The sequence below is a fragment of the Amphichorda felina genome (assembly GCF_050947745.1).
Source record: "Amphichorda felina strain 45539 chromosome Unknown scaffold_5, whole genome shotgun sequence".
Taxonomy (NCBI): domain Eukaryota; kingdom Fungi; phylum Ascomycota; class Sordariomycetes; order Hypocreales; family Bionectriaceae; genus Amphichorda; species Amphichorda felina.
In genome coordinates, this window is record NW_028145045.1 from 1447016 (window position 1) to 1466548 (window position 19533).

Consider the following 19533-nt stretch of genomic DNA (forward strand, 5'->3'; position numbering starts at 1 on the left):
AGTGCTAGCGGGAAGGAGGCAGGGGAAAGATGATGAGTTGACTACCTACTGGTAATAAGTACGAACAGCAGGTGATACCTGGTACCGTCTGCCTGGCCTTAACGGCAGCCGGGACTCGCCTACGGGTACACCCCCTCGACTTCGTCTGTGCCCTCAGGCCTCTCCAGAACGTCGGAAAGGGAAGGGGAAAGAGACTAGCCTCTTCTTGGGGGAGCTTGGTTCGACATCGGACGGGTCACGGGCGGAGGAATGGGGCGAGACACGCATCTCAAGCTCCAAACTAGATTACTCTCGAATTTCTCCGCACATAATAGAGCAGCCATAGGGAGCCTGCAGTCATGGATGTGCGATCTACATACGTACCTGGTGTATGTACGTACACGTCTAGGTACTCGGAGTGCTAGTGATAGTAATGACGGGCATTGGCAATGGGCATTGCTAGCATGCAAGGGTAAGGGTTTGTCAACTTGTCCAACCAGTCCAGTGTCTGTTTCACTGTGGGGCTGGCGGCTCATACATAAGGTACATGTACGGATACGTCGTAGGTCCCGCGGGAGGCTAGTCCTCGTACGAGTATGTAGATGGGCCTAGGGGTTAGGAGGGGAGCCCCCATCACGTACTTCGTATTGACACCAAATACTTGACACACGTGATCCTCTCTACCAGTACACCAATCCCGTTGCTTCTTGCACCGAGTATTGCTGCAAAAGCAACGAGGGCCGGTTTTCCCACTTCCCGGAGAATTCCTGCTGACTAGTACATTATTCATTTCCTTTGCCTGTGCTTTTCCCGTCGCAAATCCTGGCTAGTTGCAAAGTACGGACACGCACTTGGTCCAACCACCGCCCGTAAGCCTTCACACTCGAGGCGCTTCTGACCAACCGACGGAACATCCGAACACCAAAGCTCATCAAGCCCCCAAGGTGACGTTGCCCCTTCTAATACCCCCGGGATACCACTCAACAACCCCCGGTATTAAGTATCGGTACCGCGACCTCCGTGCTCGCCCGGGTCCTAGAGTGAGCGGCGATGGGCGCCCAAGTCTCCAACTTACTCGTACGAGTACTGTCTTGCCCACGATATCTGAGCGGGCGCCGTCGACGGCTCCAGATACGTAGCCCTTTCGAGCCCCCGTTGAAGTCGTATTCATTTGGCATGTCACTGGGTCTGACCTTCACGGTATCACCGCTCGCTCCCCCGCTTTACGCTACCAGAGCATCAATGCGTGCCAGCGTTGCGTCGAGAACCCCTTGGACTAACTCCCAACTCGCAACGCCTTCCTCCCATCCCGCTGCCACAGTAGTGTCGCCACCTTTGACACCTGCCACGTTAAATACGGGGCCCCGGCTGCCCAGATGCCCGTTGGTTGGCGCTGCCGAGAAGACCAGGTCGACCACGCGCCAGCATCCCGATTCATGACCTTCAATTTCGCCCTGTCTCGGCAAGAAACTCCCCGTGTTGGACACAAGGAACGTCGCCCGCGACACGAGGCCAACCATGGGCAGTACATTTGTCACGAAGTAGTCTAGGTCTGGCCCCGAAGCCTGGTGGGTCTGCAGACCTCTACAGGAGGACTCCATCGTGTCCTCAATCCATTTCTTGTTCGACCTCGCAAGCTCCCATATCCCCGGAGCATCCAGCGACGTGCCCTCCGTCTTGTTCCCCAACTTGTCTAGATCACCGCTCTTCTTGACAAGGCGCCGATACTTTTGCACCCGTTCGATATGACCCATACCTCCTGCCCGATTTCCGATCGTGTCCAACTCGCGCTCTACTAAAGACGGGGGGAGACGCATCCGGATATCAGTGGAGATTCGAGATGCCCCGTATGTCGCTTGGGGGTAGTAGTCGTTGACCAGTGTAAGCATGATCATGACGTTGAGAAGTGGAGTGAAAGTGGTCCCGTTGGCTCGACACGCAGCGAGGACCTTCTTCATCTTTGGCGCGGGGATGCGGCCCAGGACAATCTTGGACACTATTCTCTGTGACTCCTCCGCTACACCTGTCACCGAGGCGAGGTGCGGCTTCGCATCCGGCAGGTCGTTGAACACAAAACGGCTGCTGAAGAAGAGCTGGATAACCCAGAAGACAAACACGGGCCAGAGCGCCAACAACATGGATGGGGTCCAAGGTTTACCGAGCTCCCTAGCCTTGGCGCCTATTTCATATATACTTGGGGCAATTTTGGACGTCGACGGGTCAGCGTGGACAACCCAAGGCGACGAAGCCCCCGATGGACCTGGTGTATCCGATCCGGCTGAGGAAGTCATAGAGTTGAGGGCCGCAAGAAATTCTCGATGGAAGATGGACCCAGAGGTGCCATCGGCCACCAAATGGTGGTAGATGAAAACCACCGTATCCTGTCCCACAACGATGAGTTTGAACCATGGTCGGTCCGGGTTGAGGAATTCCCATTCGTTATGAGCTCGCTCCAAGATATCAGCAGTGATGCCCGAGTGGGTCGCATCGTCCACAAACTCGACGCAAGACACCAGGTCTATGCTGTGTAGCATGGCGATGCTCAAGTTAAGGTTTCCCTTCTTCACAGCCGGAGTAGGTACACCAACGATGCGCAACTGCGGCTGTGCCTCGACGACGGCCCGGAGCGCATTCAGGACCACGGTTTTGGAAAGCCGGCGGCTAGTGTCGACGCTGGCGTACTGAGCGGCCACAACAACATTGGACTGTATGCCGAGCCGGTGATATAGATACCACATCCGCTCAAGGTAGTCTACGACTCAACAGTTAGCGCGTAGGCCCCTCAATGTGTGTGGTTGATATTGTGCTATCCAACTGGATGTGACGTACTAGAATCGCGGACGATGGTGTATTCCGAAAGCTTGCCCATTTTGTTCGCTAGGTTTAGAATCTGTCGACTGCTGTGTTGTGTGCGGAATGCGTCGGGAACAAAACTGGGGGGAGCAGACGAGCTGATAAAGAGTCGAGAACCGGTGTGTGGGATTGATTCAGGTCATTCTGCAGCTCCAAGGGGTGACAAATCCTTCCCCATTACGGCAGAATTGGCTTTATGGCGGAAAGTTCAAACTATACGACTGCTCGTAGGCTTTGCCCTGATCTCTAGAGTCCTTGGCGACACTCCTGGATTACTGCTGATTGCGCTGATTGGAACCTCTAGCTTGGACCCCGGCTCATTGAGCTGACACGCCTCACATCGGGGCGCCCTTGGAGCCATGTTTTCATATGCAGGTTGCTCGCGGATAGCGATACCAGATTGTATCCGCGGTATCAATACTACCATTGTAGGGAGCCCTCTAAATCCTAGCATATCCTCGCATACATTAGGTTTCTAGGCAGGGTTGATTATATATCCCAATTCCCAACACAACTCCTCGGTCTCCGCATGGATCATGGGAGAACGAACGGACAAGCAAAGGGCGGGCGCTAAAATCTCACCTCTGGCCCAGCGGACGCTGGTGATACAGCCAGTACTCGTAGTGTATGCACCGCAATTGTCATATTATCAGAATACGCACGTACGAGTACGAAGTATCCGTATACTTCACCCAAATAGTCTTCAAATCTATTTCTAGATGCGCCACTTCCACAGTTCTGCGTAATGCGCTACAGCCTTGCAATGCCCTCTGCCCAGTCCCGATTCAGCTGTCAAGAGACCCCAAGCCCGCATAAGGGAACTCATGCATAGGGAAGCCACAAAAGACCAATGCCAAAGTGATCAATTGTTTACTTACGTGCCCACTAATGATAATATTGTAGGCATTCGGCTTTTTTCTTCATGATCATCGGTTCGTGGCCGTATATACGTAATATATAGTATATATCGTAGCAGTTCGGCGTTCAGCCATCACCTCAGGCGACTAAGAGATCGCTAACTTAATCCTGCCCATCTGTCAGTCGGCTAACCAATCTCATGCCGTAGGTGTGCTTACCTCTTGAGCCCCTCTATCACGGTCCTCGGATCCTGCGTGTATACCAGGCGAAACCATCCGGGCTCAAGTGAATGCTCCTCTTTCGGGTGCAAGAAAACACCGGCCTTCTCCAGCTTCGTTGCCAGTGCATACTCGGGGAAACGATCCCTTTCCGAAAGATACGGGGACAAGTCAATCCAAATAAAGAAGCCCGCGTTGCTCCCCGGTAGGTACTTGATACCGATCCCGCCCAGTCCCGCAGTGGCGTGCTTGTAGGCTGCCGCTAGCTTTTTTCGACTCCCGTCAATGAACGAGCGGCACCAGTCTCTGTCTCGGAGCATGGCGCTCGCAATCGCCAGGCTTGGCCCCGAGGCGCTCTGGAAGCGAGACACGCTGTCGACGGCTTGCAGGATGGGCGGGCTCCTAGTAACGATGGCTCCCACACGCAGCCCTGCCGCGCCAAAGTCCTTGCTGAGACCGTACGTGACGTGGAGAAGGCGCAGGTCAATGTGTTTCTCGACATCAATAGATAGGATCGACGTGAACGGCACCGCACCGGGCTCACCCGAGTCGAAGACGGAGCAGGCGTAGATTTCATCACAGATGAGGTGCAATCTGTGTTTCTGGCAGAAGTCGAGGATGGCCGTGAGCGTGCTGCGTGGATAGCATCTCCCTGATTTGTGCATTAGTTTGACGAGTGGCTCCAGCAGGTATGGACCGGAATACCAAGGGGGTTGTGAGGGTTCACAATGAAGAGGGCCTTTACATTGACCTTCCGAGCCTTGCAACTCTTGAGGGCATCCTCGAACTTTTCCACGACCGTCTCATCAAAACAGTCTTCGGCGTGGGTGTCGGCGTATTCCACCCTGACGCCCGCCCTGTTGAAGAAGTCCAGCTCGAAGCGCCCATAGACGGGTCGGCTTGTGAGGAAGGCTTCTCCAGAGTTGGCGAGGGCCCAGGCAATCGTGTCATGCATGGCGGTTGCGGATGCCGAGATGCATATTTGGGCCTCGGTAATAGGTGTATGAGGGTTGAGAAAATCGTTGAGGTGCTCGGCGAGAGCGCTGGGGAAGTCATGGCCGCCGGAGGAGCTACCGCGATAAAGGAATTCTGTGCCGCTGATTTCGTACTGGTGTTGGAGGCGGAGATGAGCTTATCCCCTTCTTAATAGCTTGGGTAAGGCGACTCGCTGCTCACCTTGTTCCTGGCAAAGTCTACCAGGTCTGGTGTGACGAGGCTCTGCTTATAGTCAGCACATTACATTCGTAGACTAGCCAAATTCTATTAGCCGAGAGATAGTTCTCACATTCTCGGCGGTACCGAAAGAAATCAGACCGTCAGTGTTGTTGTCGGGGTCGTAGGTCGCCTTAGGGGCGAACCTCCATGGCCGGTTGAGGCTGGCGACGGTGGTGCCGCCTCTCAGAGACAATAACGGGTCCAACATGATTAATTACACATATACCGTTAGAGCTCACTTCCGCTTGAGAGGTGTTGAACCGACAAAGCTAAGTAGGCAGTTGACAGGTAGTACTACTGGTAGGTTATTGATTACGGAAAGTTTGGCGCAGGTGTGGGAGCTCTGGCAACAATGGGTCCGTTTCTGCGGGGTATCATCACTGCCCGATCACTGAAATGCGACGTTGTCACTCGCCAATGCCACCAACGTTCTGAAACTAATGTCTCTTTCATCACTTGAATCATGATTCAGATCAGTTAAATAATGGTAGTTTGGGTTTTCATGTTTACATATCTTGTTGTTAACGAAATATGTATGAGTTGGCCGCCATAATGGGTTCTGGCCTCAATTAGCTCGCCGAGGGGTCAAATAGCACCTTGAGCTCAAGCCTCAACTGCCTGGCTATTCTCAGAATATTTCATTTCAGAATAATAGACTTGATTAAATAGGCTTAACACACTGTGCTTAATCTGTGGTTTCTGAACGAAAAGGTGTGGTAGATACTGCCTTGTGGTCTCCCAGGGTTGAACACGGAATGCATCGAGTTTCGGGAATACGTCTCATTAGATATCTCTCGTGTTTCTAGAAGCTCTTGGAAGAGCATCACAGCACTTGGAAGAAACCGGAGTGTCTGGTGGCCGTAGGTGGTATCCAGTGCTAGACTTCCCGACCGCCTTTGGATAGTGGCAGCCGCCAACAGCTGCCTGGCAGCTGCCTGCTCTTTCATATCACTGTGTCGCTGGGAAAGAGGCCAGCCGATAAGGGCCTACCGTGTCGCGTCATAACGCGTGGTGAACCAAGTCTTTTCGCGACTTCGATCCTTTCCTCTTTACGTCCCTCCTTCATCCTCACCCCCTCAACCCTAAGGTAGATATCTATCGTCATCTCTATCCTCAGCCTCCACCCCCTACACAGCCGAAATTCCAGCATTGGATGCCTAAAACCCGTTGCAGCAGTTAAATGGAACGTCTTTCGGCATCTTATTTTGTTCTTATTATCCCTTGTATTCCTATTTTGGCCGCGGAGCGATCCCACTCAACTTCGGCTCCAGGAGAAAGCTTCGTAGAGCTAGCCAAACATGTTCTACAGCCACGAGAGTATGCTGCATATCCCTCTATACAAACTTCATTGTACCTGATGCTAAAGAATACTGCAGTTCTCACCAACAGCCAGCATGGTGTGGCCACCGTCTGGTGCGTGCTCCCCTTTGTTCTTAGCCCTGGCCGTATCCGCAGTCAGGGGCGTTGCTAACTTTGACACAGGCTGGTAGCCACTGTTGGTAAAGGAACGCAGCGCAAGCTAAACAGAAAGGTCATTCAGGAGGTCAACGTCCCCAAGGCATGCGAGACTATCATCGACCCCGGTGCGCCCCTCGCCTTGCGTTTGCAGGGCAACCTCCTCTATGGCGTCTCTCGAGTCTTCTCCCAACAGTGCGGATATGTCCTCAACGATGCTGAGAGAACCCAGTCCGAGATGCTTTCGTATTTCCGCTCCATGCACCAGAGACAGATTGATCCCCAAGCTGGAAAGACAAAGTACGTTGTTTTTGTTGGCCTTGTTTCCAACACTCTGCATATTGACTGACGCTGAACAAAGGAAACACAACATCACCCTCCAGGACGACCCAAACTTTGATCCTACTAGTATCATACCTCGTCTTGACCTGCTCAAACTTGACTGGGACTCGGATCTCGCCTTCCAGAGTCGGTCATCTAGCCAAAACGTGCCACAGCTCACGCCCTTGGCCAGCCAACAGAACTCTTCGTCTGGTCGACCACCTTCGCATTTCAGTATCAACCTTCCCGATTCTTCACACTCTGCGGCAAGTTATCGCCTCCCGTTTGATTTAGGCCATTTCAGTCCATCTTTGGCGAAACTGCCACACCAACCCAGTGCACTCGACCAGTATCGCCCATTTCTTGACGATGAAGTCGGTCTGAGCGGAGTCGGCCTTGAGATTGACGAAGACGGAAACTTTATTGGGGTTCTTGACGAACTGCCCGAGCTACCACCCCTACCTGGGGCTATGGATGGAGAGTACGAGGCTCAGCTCTTTCATGAGCAGGTTCTCGAAGCCGGTGAACAGCTACCGCAACATCCTGAGCAAGACGGAGGGCGTGGAGCGGCCGTCAAAGGAGAGCAGGCACTTCCAGATGCTAAGGCATTCCCTTCCAGGGCTGGCCCAAGGCAGCCTAGCTCCTCCTCATCTTCAACACTAAGTCTCGAAACTTCCGAAACTGAGCGCGCAGTCGCTCCCGTCAAGCGCCGAGGTCGCCCAAAGCGGAACAAAATAATGTTTGACCAAAAAGATCACATTTCTCGAGAAGAGTTCCGTAGTTGGTCACAGAACTATGTCGCCAACATGGAAAGACTCCGCAATCGTCCCAAACTTACCTCAGTTTCCCAGGCTAAGAAAAATGCTCTAGCGTTTCTCTATGGCAACGGCATAGCCAAAGTGGGAATACCTATCATCGGGGATATCGGTGGATTGACTCATCCATTGGCAGAGGACTTTGCAGGGAGCGTCCTTCGAGCTCGCCTGCATGGGCGACTGGTTGACGACAACGAGCAAGATTCAATCTCCAAGCGTGGACGTCGCCGCGGACACTCTGAGGCGTTTGCTGATAACTAGGAGAACCAGCGCAATGTCAGAGCACGCTTTGATGAAGAGGGTGAAGTGGCCCGCCACCATGAAGACGACAACGGGGAGGTCTTTCTTGGCGATGACTCTGGGCTCGAGGTGGGTATTAATGCACCTGGAGCCATAGATGGCCGTCAATCCTCTACCAAGATGCCTTGGACTCATGTCGACTCTATTGTTCCAGGCTCATCCATCCGTGGTAGTGCTCAAAAGGCCTCGGTCAAGGCAGCGCCCAGTCCCCTCTTTGGAAGTAGAACCGTCGTTCATTCTATTGAGCGTCACAGCGAGGTAGAATATAGCTCTGACGACGTTGGTGGGCAAATTCCATTCATGGACTCTGACACCATGGACAGTCTCGAGTTTGGCGTTGGGGCCCAGGCGTCTGGAACAGAACTAAACGCGTCCAGCCAACAGTTTCTCAACTACGCCTTTGATCGAGCCGAGAAGTCCTCCAATGGAACCAATATACATCAACGCCGCTGGATTGAGTTTGAGCAGCTTGCGAACCCAGGTATTCACGACAAGCAAGTTGCAGCACAGGCATTCCTTCATGTCCTCTCTCTTGCAACTATGAACGCCCTCACAGTTCACCAAGACGGTGCGGAGTCTCTAAAGCCTTTTGGCGTTATTCACATCGGGATTCGCACATCAGTCGTTGGGGATACAAACTAATTGAGCATGCATTCTTACCTGCGATGGGGTTCCGGAGGTGAAGATCTATTGTCTCAGAAAAAAACTTCGTGCTCAGCGTTCTAATCAAAGTCGAACGCCAACATCTTTTGCATTTTCGGGTTATGGTGTCTATACATGCAGATTTGATCATTTCAGGAGTTCGGGTTCCACAACGGGGTATTCAAAGGAAGTGACGAATGAAGAGGGCAGATGGACGTGGTTTATTCTGATTTTCAACGGGGTTTACATGGGGACCATCTTGAGGCGTACACTCGCATCATGGATTTGCTACACGGGTATTACGGTATGGATCATGGAGAGAAGTAGTCCTGGGGTGATAGGGTCTATCGCAGCTCCACGACGAGCTGATAAGATGGTGTGCATCTAGCACTAGTTTAATCAAAGAATGCAGACTGAACTACTCACAATATGCTTTGCCAGCCATTGAATATGATCCGGGAGAATATCCCAAATATGTCCGGGGTGAAAGCGGTGCCCAGAAGAGCGAGGTCTACGTACGTAGTGGTGAGTGAGAGTGACATTAGTGGTTAGCGACGAGGCAAATTGTAGGTTAGAAACAGGAACTGTCAAAGAATCCCGCATTGACTTGAGGCCACCTCAGCGCCTACTACCACAACAGGGCGTCACTGTCTTGCCAAGCCCGGATGCTTTCTTGCAATACGGGGTATAGAAGCTTAATCAGATGAAGGTGTTCATTAGATATCTCTACTAACTAGTCATAACGATCATCATCGGCAGCCCCCTCTCGGTCATCAAACTTCATGTACTCGGTGCCCTCGGCGGGCTCGTCGCCTTTCATGACGACCTCCCAAGCTGCCCGTACCCTATCCATGACGGAATCATTGAATGAAAGATCCACAGGCAGCGATGGGAGGCCAACTACGGGACCATTAACATCCACAGAGGCCGACCCACCCCGCTGCTCAAAGTGCAGCTTGTAAAGGTATGTGACATCGCCAGGGTCGTCGGCCACGGCAGCGAGAAGCGACGACAGTGCCTTCTCCAGAAGTCCTCGTGAGCTGGATGTGAAGACCGTGCTCAGGTAGATAACGCCTAGAGATAAAGCGTCAGTGAATGCCGCTATCAAGATCGTATAAGGAATAAAGTGTTTGTGGTGCGTATCAGTTTGCAAATTTCATCGTCATTGTGATTCAGACAATGTAGATAAGTTTTTTTTGAAGATCATCATGAAAAGGGCTAAGGAGCGAATGAGGAGAAATGGAACTTACATTGTCCCTTCGGGCACTCTCCTGTGTCGCTTGAGTGTAGCATCGCGTAAATGGGAAATTCGGAAACCTCGCCATCATCGGTCGTCACGTACCCGGTCGGGAACGCGACCACGGAGATGGCAGGTGTCGGAGTTCCTTCCACGGTAGCCTCAAATGTTGGAGATAAACCGCTATTGACAACAGCAGTTAGTCTGCTCAACGAGGTGACCCCGGCAGTCGGATTTGACGAGTCCTGGACCAAGGTCTTTGCTTTGACCGAAACATCATTCGAGAGTGAGATAGCCAGAGGGAGCTCGAGATCTTCGGTGCTCTCTTCAGCCACCTGCACATCTGTAATACCGGTTCCTAGCATATACACCGCGCCACCCACCGCGCCTGCTCGACAACCCACTTGGGCGATTTCGGACAGGCCGCCCCATTTGGGATAGACGGCAGCGAAGCCGGGCCCGAACAGCCCCATGGACGCCATATGGCGGTTGATGGCAGCCAAGCCCGCGCCAACCGATATTGCCCCGTCAAGACTGAGCGTCAAGGTGATGACATAGGCCCGCAAGCGCTCGTCGAGCTTGAACTCGGAGGCGAGAAAGTCCACCAGCGGCTCATCTCTCCGAGGGCTCCACAAGTCCGTGTTTGGCTCCACGTCATACGCGAGGACAAACTTGAGGAACTTCATCAGCGACCGCTTCGACCGCGCCGGTATGACCGTGTTGGAGAAGACATCCTCGCGGGTTGACGGTATGCGATTCAACGACGGCCTGGAGCCGGCCGGCTCGGAGGGCTGGAAGATGTAGAAGGAACCGACAGCGAGGAACTCAACCTGCCGGAAGGCCTTGGAGGAGACGAGCTGCGAGAGGAGATCCGACTTCGTGTGTATCAGCTGGGGCGCCAGGGCGATGCTGTACGCCCGGGAGAACGACAAGCCCTCCCCGGCCCTGATCACCTCGGCGGCCGCGAAGGCAGCATCCGAGTCGCCAGACCGGTGCTTCTCCGCCCACTCGTCGGCCTCCTGCAGGCTGAGAGCGGCCTCGGCAGCGCCATAGAACTCGTTAGGATCGACGTGGAGCACCTTCTTGCCGGATCGCGAGAGGGCTCTTCAGGGCGCAGAGGCAAGGCTGAGGTCAGTCAGATCTCGACACATTTTTTTGGGAGCAGTCCTCCTATAGCCGATGGAATCCGAGAAGCTTACAGGGCGAGAAGGGATTGTTGGAGCCCAGTGCCGCTGATCACTACATCCCACTTTGTCTCTGAGAGGGATTCCATGGTGAGTGTGCGTGTTGGGGAGGGGAGAGAAAATGAGGGCAAGTTGCTCGGTGGTTGGAGAATTTCGGAAAGACGTGTTTGGGTGGGAAGCCCCACAGGAGGTGGACGACGCGAGGTGGTCTGTGCGCCACCAGGTATTTCCCACTGAAAGCTGGAGCTCGCGGAAATTTTGCTGGTCTTTTTTTTCTCTTCATCAAAACATCCGCTCATTCTTTCACGCCGTGCTCGAAGTCGTCCCGCAAGGGGCGACTATGGTACTGTGAGATTGAAACGAGCGGTAGATGAAGTTCGTCTGCCGGTATCTACTGCCCTAGATATAACGTCTGAAAGGGTGGTTCGAATGGTTGACACATTTCGCCTTACTACTTAGTATTTTTTATCAGTTGCCTGTCTGGTCGCACGTAGAATCATGGACACGAGAGAGTTGTTCATGGGTATCATTAACTATGCCTAACCATTGATCGCCGTCACAAATCCCTTCCACCGCTGGCTTGTCCACTGTAGGAACTCCTTTGATGTGAGCATTTTGGGGGTCAGGTTCAACCCCCCATGCTTGGAGATGGACAGAATTTTCGTCCGTCCACCCGTGCAGTCCACGACTACAGTCAGGCTCTCGTCGCACAGAGACTCCTCGAGTGAATCCGGGTCCACCAGAAGCCAGTATCTTCCTTCTGTCGGACGATCTGTCTCCTTGCCCGTGAAGACGACAGCCGTGCATGCAATGGGGCTCCCCGAAAGGGTGAGCGGCTTGGGCCCTTGCCTCGAGCACACAACCAGCTCTCTGTCCGGGTCGAAGCGCGCCTGGGGAATCTTTGTATCCCGTAGCGCAGCCAGAGTGGCCGCCCAGGCTGCGTCGAATGGGTTCCCGTCAAAGGAAATGAAGAAGAGGTCGATGTAGAGGACCCAGTAGGCAACCACTTCTTTCCGGTCTGCGCCCGACTTGTCTTGCCCGTCATCTTCCTCCATCGCACCCGCATCTGCCTCCAGGTTCTCATCTAGCCGGGTGTGCCATATCCGCAAGTCATCAGGGTTGATGAGCTTGGAGCTATGGAGAAGCGAGAATATCCTCGTGCTCAAGGTCTGAGCAAGAGTTGTGGGCGGGCCGCCGGGAAGGAACTGGGGCGCAGAGCCAGTGGCCAGCTCGATATTGGGCACCAAGAGATCGTAGTCCCTGAGCTCTGTCTCGGTGTTGGAGGCACGGTAGTTGGGGATGTTGGAGGTCAGAATGGTCTCAGCACGGACGCCGCAGATAACAGTTGTGTCACCCATGCGGACCAGGGAGCTTCCATTCGCATGCGATAGACTGGAGAGGTTAACGGTCGGGGAGCGGACCTCATTGGGGGCGCGGCCATTGCTTCGTGCTGGGGGAATATCGTCTTCGGAGGGGTCGAGGTTGGCGAGAAGGTACGGGTGGGGGGAGAGCTTTGCAAAGCTAGCCCTGGACAGGCCTACATCAGGTGCCATTATGTGTGTGGAGGGCGAGGATAGAGGTAAGATGACGATATCGTTAGAAAGATTGAGGGCGAAGCTGCGAGTGGGATGGAAAAAGTCGAGGTACAGCCTTGCTAACGGCGGTGTCTAATTGGACCGTAGAATCTTGGTGGGGCACGCAAGGCTGCCAGTGTGGTTGGACTTCCAGTGGACGACTGAACGAATACCTACCAACCAGCACACTCATCAACACAGGGCGATTCAAGGGATTTCCTCCAGGGACCGCTGTGAGGATGGCCTCATCCCGGCGTCTACGACTACGGACTCCATCGTCCGGAAAGCTTCCGCTGTGCAATCGACCCGACAGTGTCCCGCCGTGGGCGATCAAGCGACCGGGTCGCACTCGCAGAAGGTCGGCCGATGCGAGGCCTGCTGGCTGTTGGCCATCACGTTGTGTGGATGTGCCAATGTGGGAGCCTGCAGCCTGCAGCCAGGATTCAGGAACCAACGCTGTCGGCTCTGCTCGCCGAGAGGAGTTGATTAGCCAACAACTCGACATGCAGTTCTTTTGTGTGTGATTTCCACGTTTGTCCCACGGGCCAGGGATCATAGCTATTCGCTTGAGCACCGAGAGGACTCCAGAGTCCAGTGATTGAACAGTTTAAAACATCAGCACCAACAATCTGGGCCTGGAGGTGGATCCGTGGCCGCCGAATGTTGGCCGCCCAGTGACCACTGGCAAATCAGATGCGGCCTCTTACCGCCAGGCAGTCCCCACTCTCCAGCCGTCCCAGCACCCCCACCTCTCGCACAGCACCAGTGGCATGGCAGCACCAGTGGCAGCACCACAGCACCCCCAGCACCCAGCACCACAGCACCCTCCACCACTGCCCTGCTCATCAGTGATCAGTGAGACAGCAACCAGAGTCACCTCCTCCTCCTCATCCCATCACCTCCACCATGTCCTAACTGTCCATCTCTCCCCAGCCATTCGATAGCAGAAGCGCCACCAACGGCCCCCAGGGAACCCCAGCCCTCGCATTGACCCCCATCTCCCCGTCCTCAATGGCTCTTCCCGTGATCCCCGCCCCACTGTCTTGCAGCCTTTTGTTGCTCGCGGTAGTTCCCCCGATGCTGATCCTGTCCGGACACACTGCCAACACGCGATGATCATCCCCGTTCAATCCGGTTCCTCTCCAGGCTGGCTCTGTTCCCGTTCTTGCCGTCCCTCCTGTTGGTCTGTCAGTCTCACCCAACATTGTCGAACCGGCGTCGCCCGGAACTTATCCAATATGGAGCTTCCACCAAATCTGCTCGCCATGGTGCGAGCAACACTTCTAGCTGCATGTCTTGCCGGCGCCGGTGCTCATTGCCCGTCTATCGTATTCTCCCATTAAGCGCCTGGCGTCGGACTTGGAGCGCCGCCTGGGCCATCACCGCCATCAGAGCCCCCGAGAACCCGGGGTGGGCAAGTCTCCAATGGTCTGCCGGATTTGACCTGCATATCATCACCTCACCGTCTTCACTGTCACCTTCTTGGCTGCCCCATCCCCTGTGTGACCACCCCTGCTTCCAACTTCCCAGCATCTGCTAAATCTGCGGCCTCGATCGGGGTCGGCCAATATCAAGCCTGATCTCCCCATGCGTGCAGCGCCACATCGTTGATACTTGTCAACTTGTTGCTCCCTCTACCTGGCCTTGAAGCGTTCGTCGCATCACTTCGCAAACCCCCTCCCGCCTTGACTGGTCATTCGTGCAAGTGAAAAGCTGAGCGCCTTGCACCCAGCTATACGGATACAGGAAACAGAGATTCTATCCTGCGGCCTGGGACCTGCATCGCCGTTCAGAACCCTCCCTCTTTCGACACGCCGTCCGAGTGCCCACCACAATCGCATCTCGACGTCCGAGGCCTAACCGCCCCTTGGTCTACAATTCGGACTTTAACCCTTCGGTGAAGCCAGCGGTCGCCAATTGTTGGCCCCAGGTGGACTGCGCTCGTCATTTTGCGCGGCCAAAGGCCGTCTGCTGTCCCCATGCTGGCCTGAGCATTCAGACGCACCGCACGGGCGACAACAGATAGAAGACCATTCATCTTTGGGAAGCTCATCTCGCTGGTCGAGATGGCTCCTCAGTTCCGTGACATGGCCGGCTTGGCCCTGAGGAAACTCTCCAGCTTGGTCAAGCGCATCGAGATTCCCCTCACCCCTACGAGTCCGCCGGGGCTAGTACAGGCCAACACGGTCGATCCTTGGACGGAATCAGGCAAATATGGTCTCGGCTGGACGTACTTTGCCCTGGCCCTGATGGTCTCGGTCATTGTCGTGCGTTTCTGGCATTTCTGGCAGGACAAGATCCGCCAGGCTATCTACAAGGAAGAGGTCGAGGAGCACTATCGGAACCTGTACAACGTCGACGCCGACTACGCCATGGCGGCCATGCGCAGTGGGCAGACCTCGCAACAATTCTTCCCTGAAGCTGCTGAGGGAGCAGCAGAGAAGATGTTTCGACCAAAAGCACACTTCTCCTCCGTCGGTCCTGTCAACGATGCCTTGGCCCTATTCCGATGGGTCTTTTACCGCCCAATCCCCGACATCGTCTTCAGGAAGCATCGATTCACCTTTTCTTCTCTGGCTGTGCTCACTTGCGTCTTCATCGCAGCAGCCTTCGTCACTCTATACTGCTTCCTTCAGCAGCCCCTTTACTGGCAGAGTATCCAGTTTGGCTCCCCGCCACTGGCCGTCAGGTCCGGCATGATTGCTGTGGCACTGACACCCTGGATCATCGCAACGAGCATGAAGGCCAACATCATAACCGCCATGATTGGAATCGGCCCGGAGAGGCTCAACGTCTTCCATCGTTGGCTTGGATATCTTTGCCTGTTTCTGTCGCTGGTCCATACCGTCCCGTTCTACATCCAGCCGGTGTGGGATGACGGTGGCATGGACGTCTTCCAGCGACTATTTGCAGGCGGGAGCGGTTACATCTATGGGACTGGCATCGCCTGCCTGGTCCCCTTGGGATGGCTTTGCGTTGCCTCGCTCCCCTGGATCCGGCGCATTGCTTATGAGGCCTTTGTTATCCTTCACGTGCCTGTCGGCGCTGCGTACGTTGGCCTGCTATTCTGGCACACAAAGAACTACCTCATGTCATGGAGCTATCTATATGCCACAGTGGGCATTTGGGCTGTCTGCTACGCCATGAGGTTCTTCAAGCTCAACTGGACTAAGCCATGGAGGCGCATGTCCTTCCTAGTTGGCGACGAGGCAGCAATCACCCTGTTGGCCGAGAACGCCATTAAAATCACCATACCGACTCAGATGCGCTGGAAACCCGGGCAGTATGTGTATCTGCGCATGCCTGGTATTTCCTTCTTGGACAACCATCCGTTTACCATTTCGTCGCTCTGTAGCGACGACTTTCCCTCCGAGTATGGGGAGCAGTACCGTGACTGTACGATTGTGTTCAGGCCGTACGGAGGCTTCACTCGCAGAGTCCTGGAGACAGCCATTGACAAGGGGCCCTTCCACACGTACCGAGCATTTTTGGACGGGCCTTATGGTGGCATGCGGCGAGATCTCGCCGCATTCGACACATGTATTCTCATCGCCGGTGGCAGTGGGATTACAGCCCTCATGTCACAGCTCCTGAATTTGATTAAGCGTATGCGAGATGGAAAGGCCATAACACGCAAGGTTGTGGTCGTGTGGGCATTGAAGAGGCTCGAAGCCATGGACTGGTTTCGGGAGGAGCTCCGAATCTGCCGAGAAGCCGCACCCCCTGAGAGCGTCACCTGCAAGTTCTTCGTCACCTCGGCAGTTCGCCAACGGCCGGGACAGGAGATCATGTCTAGCGGACCAAACACCAACCGGGCGTTAGCCCATGCCTTCCACGACAAACTTGACGGGTTCGTGGCGGGCGTCGCGTCGAAGCGAAACTCGGCCATGATACATGCCGAGGCGCAGGGAGACCCTGAACGAGAACGAGAGCTCCGCGCTGAGAATGAGGATCGTATCACGGCCCTTCCGCAGCAGCAGTACATGCAGACACACCACCACCAGGTCCCGCCACCGCCTCCTGGGCCACCCCCTTCCAAGCTGATCTCCCCGCTTGAAGACGACCAGCAGAAACCGTGGAGTGAGAACCAGTGGCCCGAAGATAAGAAACATATGGATGACACAACAGACACTTCAAAGAGCCAGGAGTATCATCCCCCTCCAGCCAAACACACAAACACTCCGCACTGGAACAATGCACCATCGTCGCCGAGACGACCTCCACCTGGAGCCACCCCAACCGAGGAGCAGTTCCCCGTGAGGGCTCCCGAGCTGGCTCACCTACGAACCGCCGTACCACCAACGCCGAGGCCACGACCGACATCCACCTTCGGGCCTCCATCCGGGTTCGACTTTGGGTTCCCCGAGACGCCGACAGAGTTCCAGAAGAACCTAATGCGCTTCGCCTTCCCGGTGCCCCACCAGATCGATGGTGGCTGGAGCGTCGAGTACGGGCGCCCGGACCTTGGCTACATGCTCAAGGAGTGGGCGACGGGTGGCGCGGACGGGCGAGGAATCCTCGGCCGGAGGACGGCCGTGTTCGTCTGCGGTCCCCCTGCCATGAGAGTCGGCGTTGCAAATACTGTGGCGAAGCTGCAGGCCGAGATATGGGGAGACGACGAGCTCGAGGAGATCTTCCTCCACACGGAGAACTATGCTTTGTAATACCTAAGGTACTGGAGTCGGAGTAAGAGGCACTATATATACCAAGGTGGCAAGGTCCTGGGGCGGGTGTAATTGTGTGGAGGACAAACCAAGGGAGATACCACGAGCGATGATTTTTGTTCCCTTATGTTTCTACAATCTATCGCACAATCTATCGCGGCCTTCAAGGGCTCCTGACGCGGCATCTATACAGAGATTTTAATTTTGTCGTAATCCATGGCTCTTCTAAAGCTTCCGTCCCCTGCCATTCCAACTGAGACCTCAAGCACCGAATGCTTAAGGTAGGTCGGTACTTGAGATAAACTAGATGCATCTTGGCGGTAAGGTCCGTTGAAGAGTGACGGCTAAATGGGGTTGGCGATGACGACGTGCTTGCCGCCCGTGAGGACCTTGATGGTCAATCCGTCAGGAAGGTAGCTTTTTGGCAGGCCCATTCGATGAATCCAGAAACATCAACAAAAAAAAGAACAGGGACTTTCTCGGAAGTAGAATTCTGACCTCTCAAGCATCACTCCCATTATTCCTTGATTGCTTTGATTAGAAATCGCACTGCATCTTGGCCGACGCCAGTCCTATTCACCCGTTGCTCGCTCCCCCGGCTCACCAGCACCACATAATACGTATACACAAGCAACACAAGTGCATCATTGCTCCTTGTCAGACCCACAGCCATGGACGAGATAGACTTTCGCGACAATGATATTGAGAAGATCTCCAAAAGCTGGTCTGTTGCTATGAAGTTCTCGAGAGATCGCCTTCAGAGAGTCTACAAGCTGAGCGACGCCCAACTGGATACCGCCATCCATGATGGGCGGCTCGTCCTCGAGACAGTTTGCCTCTTTGTCCATTCTTCCGTCAAGATAGGGCAGTTTAAGTCTGTTCAGAGCCCGCTACTTTATGAGCGCGCGAGTTGTACTAACAAGGGGTCACAGATTGCCCGCCGAGTTCTGGAGGATACTTCACGCCGAGTACGGCATCATAGTATATCCCTCGGCGCTGACGGAGCTGGTGGACATACACGGCCTGAACACGGACAAGACGTTTACAGACTGCTATCAGGGGCACATTGGTATGTAAATGGATGCCCATACCAGAGTATTGGCTAGTTGCCGCGAAGCAACGGTAGGAGCTAACACGGATCATAGTCATGCTGGGGCGCTGTTGTTCGAACCACCCACCGCCCTGCCCATTTCAGTATCTTTGCGAGCCACCGCCCGTGTACCAGCGATACATTTCAGAGAAGGAGTCAGACGACGACCAAGAAAATACAGTAGCATACAACGAGAAGGAGAGTGTTGGTCGGTAGCGGTTGGGTATATCCAGCGTTGAATAAACATCAGTACATACATGTCATATCCAGAAAATGACTTTTCTTAATAAAGGCAAGAAGCGCGAGGGACTGGAGAACCTCACGAATCCACCCTCTCCCCCACGGCGCCATCACGATTCGCCCTCCAGATGCCCCCCTCCCCCTCAAACTCCTCCTTCTTCCAGACCTCGACGCGCTTCTTGCACTCCTCGAGGGCCTCCTCGCCCGCCCGCCACGCAGCCTGGCGATGCGGTGCCGACACAGCGATGAGAATGCTCTCCTCGCCGATAGGCACGGTGCCCAGGCGGTGGACCATGGCGACGCCCTGCAGACCGTGCGCAGCAACCAGGGAGCGCGCAATAGACAGCATAGTGCGAAGAGCGAGGGGGTTGTAGGCCGTGTACTGTAGCTCCTTGACGGGCTTGCCCGCAAAGTTGTCCCTCGTTGTGCCTGCGAGGGGTTTCTGTGAGCAAGTGTAGTTGGAATTTGAGGGTTTGAGGGTTCGAGGAATGTACCCGCGAAGAGGACTATGGCGCCGGCTGCTGGGCTGCGCACCTTGTCCATTACCTCCTGGACGTTGAGGTGGTCATTGGTGAGGGCGACATGGCAGTTGCCATCTGACAACTCCCATAGCTGGTCTTTTAGATTTTCCATTGTGATGGAGCTGATGGAAGGGAGAAGGGAGATGCCGTTGAGAGCTTAGGGTAGTGTGTCGGTACTTGATCCAGTGCGCGGGGAGCTTTCTGTGAGAACCAGCATACCCAAGTATGGTACAATCCTATTCATGGCTGCTTGCGAAGTTGCGAGCGACTCTCAAAAGTCAAACTCCGTTAATTATCATTAATCTCGTCTCTAATATCGCGCAGTATTTTCCCGGCTATTTATATGCATATTGTGTAGGTTTTCTGT

The 19533-nt window shown here is 54.5% G+C and overlaps 8 protein-coding genes across 8 annotated transcripts; 3 read left to right on the forward strand and 5 right to left on the reverse strand.

Annotated features, from left to right (window-relative positions):
- Positions 1-1202: 1202 nt before the first annotated feature.
- ACO1O0_005301 (alcohol acetyltransferase) lies at positions 1203-2848 on the reverse strand (the record flags this gene model as incomplete). Its single annotated transcript, XM_083194726.1, has 2 exons — positions 1203-2731; positions 2809-2848. The coding sequence occupies 2 exons, from the start codon at positions 2846-2848 to the stop codon at positions 1203-1205; spliced, it is 1569 nt and encodes a 522-aa protein (XP_083049639.1).
- Positions 2849-3904: 1056 nt separating this feature from the next.
- ACO1O0_005302 (pyridoxal phosphate-dependent transferase) lies at positions 3905-5272 on the reverse strand (the record flags this gene model as incomplete). The annotated part of the gene is made up of 4 exons (XM_083194727.1): positions 3905-4560; positions 4614-5016; positions 5085-5126; positions 5267-5272. The coding sequence occupies 4 exons, from the start codon at positions 5270-5272 to the stop codon at positions 3905-3907; spliced, it is 1107 nt and encodes a 368-aa protein (XP_083049640.1).
- A 1149-nt stretch (positions 5273-6421) lies between these two features.
- Positions 6422-7975, forward strand: rec8 (Rec8 like protein-domain-containing protein; the record flags this gene model as incomplete). The annotated part of the gene is made up of 4 exons (XM_083194728.1): positions 6422-6440; positions 6500-6536; positions 6606-6878; positions 6940-7975. The coding sequence occupies 4 exons, from the start codon at positions 6422-6424 to the stop codon at positions 7973-7975; spliced, it is 1365 nt and encodes a 454-aa protein (XP_083049641.1).
- Positions 7976-9389: 1414 nt separating this feature from the next.
- On the reverse strand, positions 9390-11166 carry MRS6 (GTPase-activating protein MRS6; the record flags this gene model as incomplete). The annotated part of the gene is made up of 3 exons (XM_083194729.1): positions 9390-9730; positions 9907-10997; positions 11093-11166. 3 exons carry the CDS (start codon positions 11164-11166, stop codon positions 9390-9392), a joined length of 1506 nt encoding a protein of 501 aa, XP_083049642.1.
- Positions 11167-11616: 450 nt separating this feature from the next.
- Positions 11617-12630, reverse strand: ACO1O0_005305 (ribosomal protein S5 domain 2-type protein; the record flags this gene model as incomplete). The annotated part of the gene is made up of 1 exon (XM_083194730.1): positions 11617-12630. One exon carries the CDS (start codon positions 12628-12630, stop codon positions 11617-11619), a length of 1014 nt encoding a protein of 337 aa, XP_083049643.1.
- A 2087-nt stretch (positions 12631-14717) lies between these two features.
- ACO1O0_005306 (ferric reductase like transmembrane component-domain-containing protein) lies at positions 14718-17315 on the forward strand (the record flags this gene model as incomplete). The annotated part of the gene is made up of 1 exon (XM_083194731.1): positions 14718-17315. One exon carries the CDS (start codon positions 14718-14720, stop codon positions 17313-17315), a length of 2598 nt encoding a protein of 865 aa, XP_083049644.1.
- A 671-nt stretch (positions 17316-17986) lies between these two features.
- ACO1O0_005307 (uncharacterized protein) lies at positions 17987-18392 on the forward strand (the record flags this gene model as incomplete). Its single annotated transcript, XM_083194732.1, has 2 exons — positions 17987-18189; positions 18248-18392. 2 exons carry the CDS (start codon positions 17987-17989, stop codon positions 18390-18392), a joined length of 348 nt encoding a protein of 115 aa, XP_083049645.1.
- A 332-nt stretch (positions 18393-18724) lies between these two features.
- Positions 18725-19278, reverse strand: ACO1O0_005308 (Molybdopterin biosynthesis MoaE; the record flags this gene model as incomplete). Its single annotated transcript, XM_083194733.1, has 2 exons — positions 18725-19074; positions 19140-19278. The coding sequence occupies 2 exons, from the start codon at positions 19276-19278 to the stop codon at positions 18725-18727; spliced, it is 489 nt and encodes a 162-aa protein (XP_083049646.1).
- Between the last annotated feature and the right edge of the window lie 255 nt (positions 19279-19533).